Below are 248 nucleotides of genomic sequence, written 5' to 3' on the forward strand. Positions count from 1 at the left end.
AACTTATCATTATTAATACATTGATTATACTAAGGTGTCTAATAAATATCATGCTTAGCTTCTGGCTTAAATGATACTAAATTGAATTTTAATTTTTACATGATTGCTTAACACTTTCTAGCTGTCCATTTTGTTGCTTACTTTTCTTTGAGCACCTCTCCCCATATTGCAGGAGCCACATCTCCCCAGTCCATAAGCAAGATGAAGGCCCTAGCCGAGCCCAAGACGAAGCCTCATCACGGCCCACG

The 248-nt window shown here is 39.1% G+C and overlaps 1 protein-coding gene across 1 annotated transcript in view; it reads left to right on the forward strand.

The window, feature by feature from the left end:
• LOC119586837 (rap guanine nucleotide exchange factor 2-like) overlaps nt 1-248 on the forward strand; it is a gene marked incomplete in the record, with an annotated part of 32,613 nt that overhangs the window by 25,663 nt on the left and 6,702 nt on the right. Inside the window, 1 exon segment of the mRNA XM_037935565.1 lies at nt 173-248. Within this exon segment, the coding sequence (XP_037791493.1) occupies nt 173-248 (76 nt within the window).

This window comes from Penaeus monodon, chromosome 22, assembly GCF_015228065.2.
Source record: "Penaeus monodon isolate SGIC_2016 chromosome 22, NSTDA_Pmon_1, whole genome shotgun sequence".
NCBI classification, from domain to species: Eukaryota; Metazoa; Arthropoda; class Malacostraca; order Decapoda; family Penaeidae; genus Penaeus; species Penaeus monodon.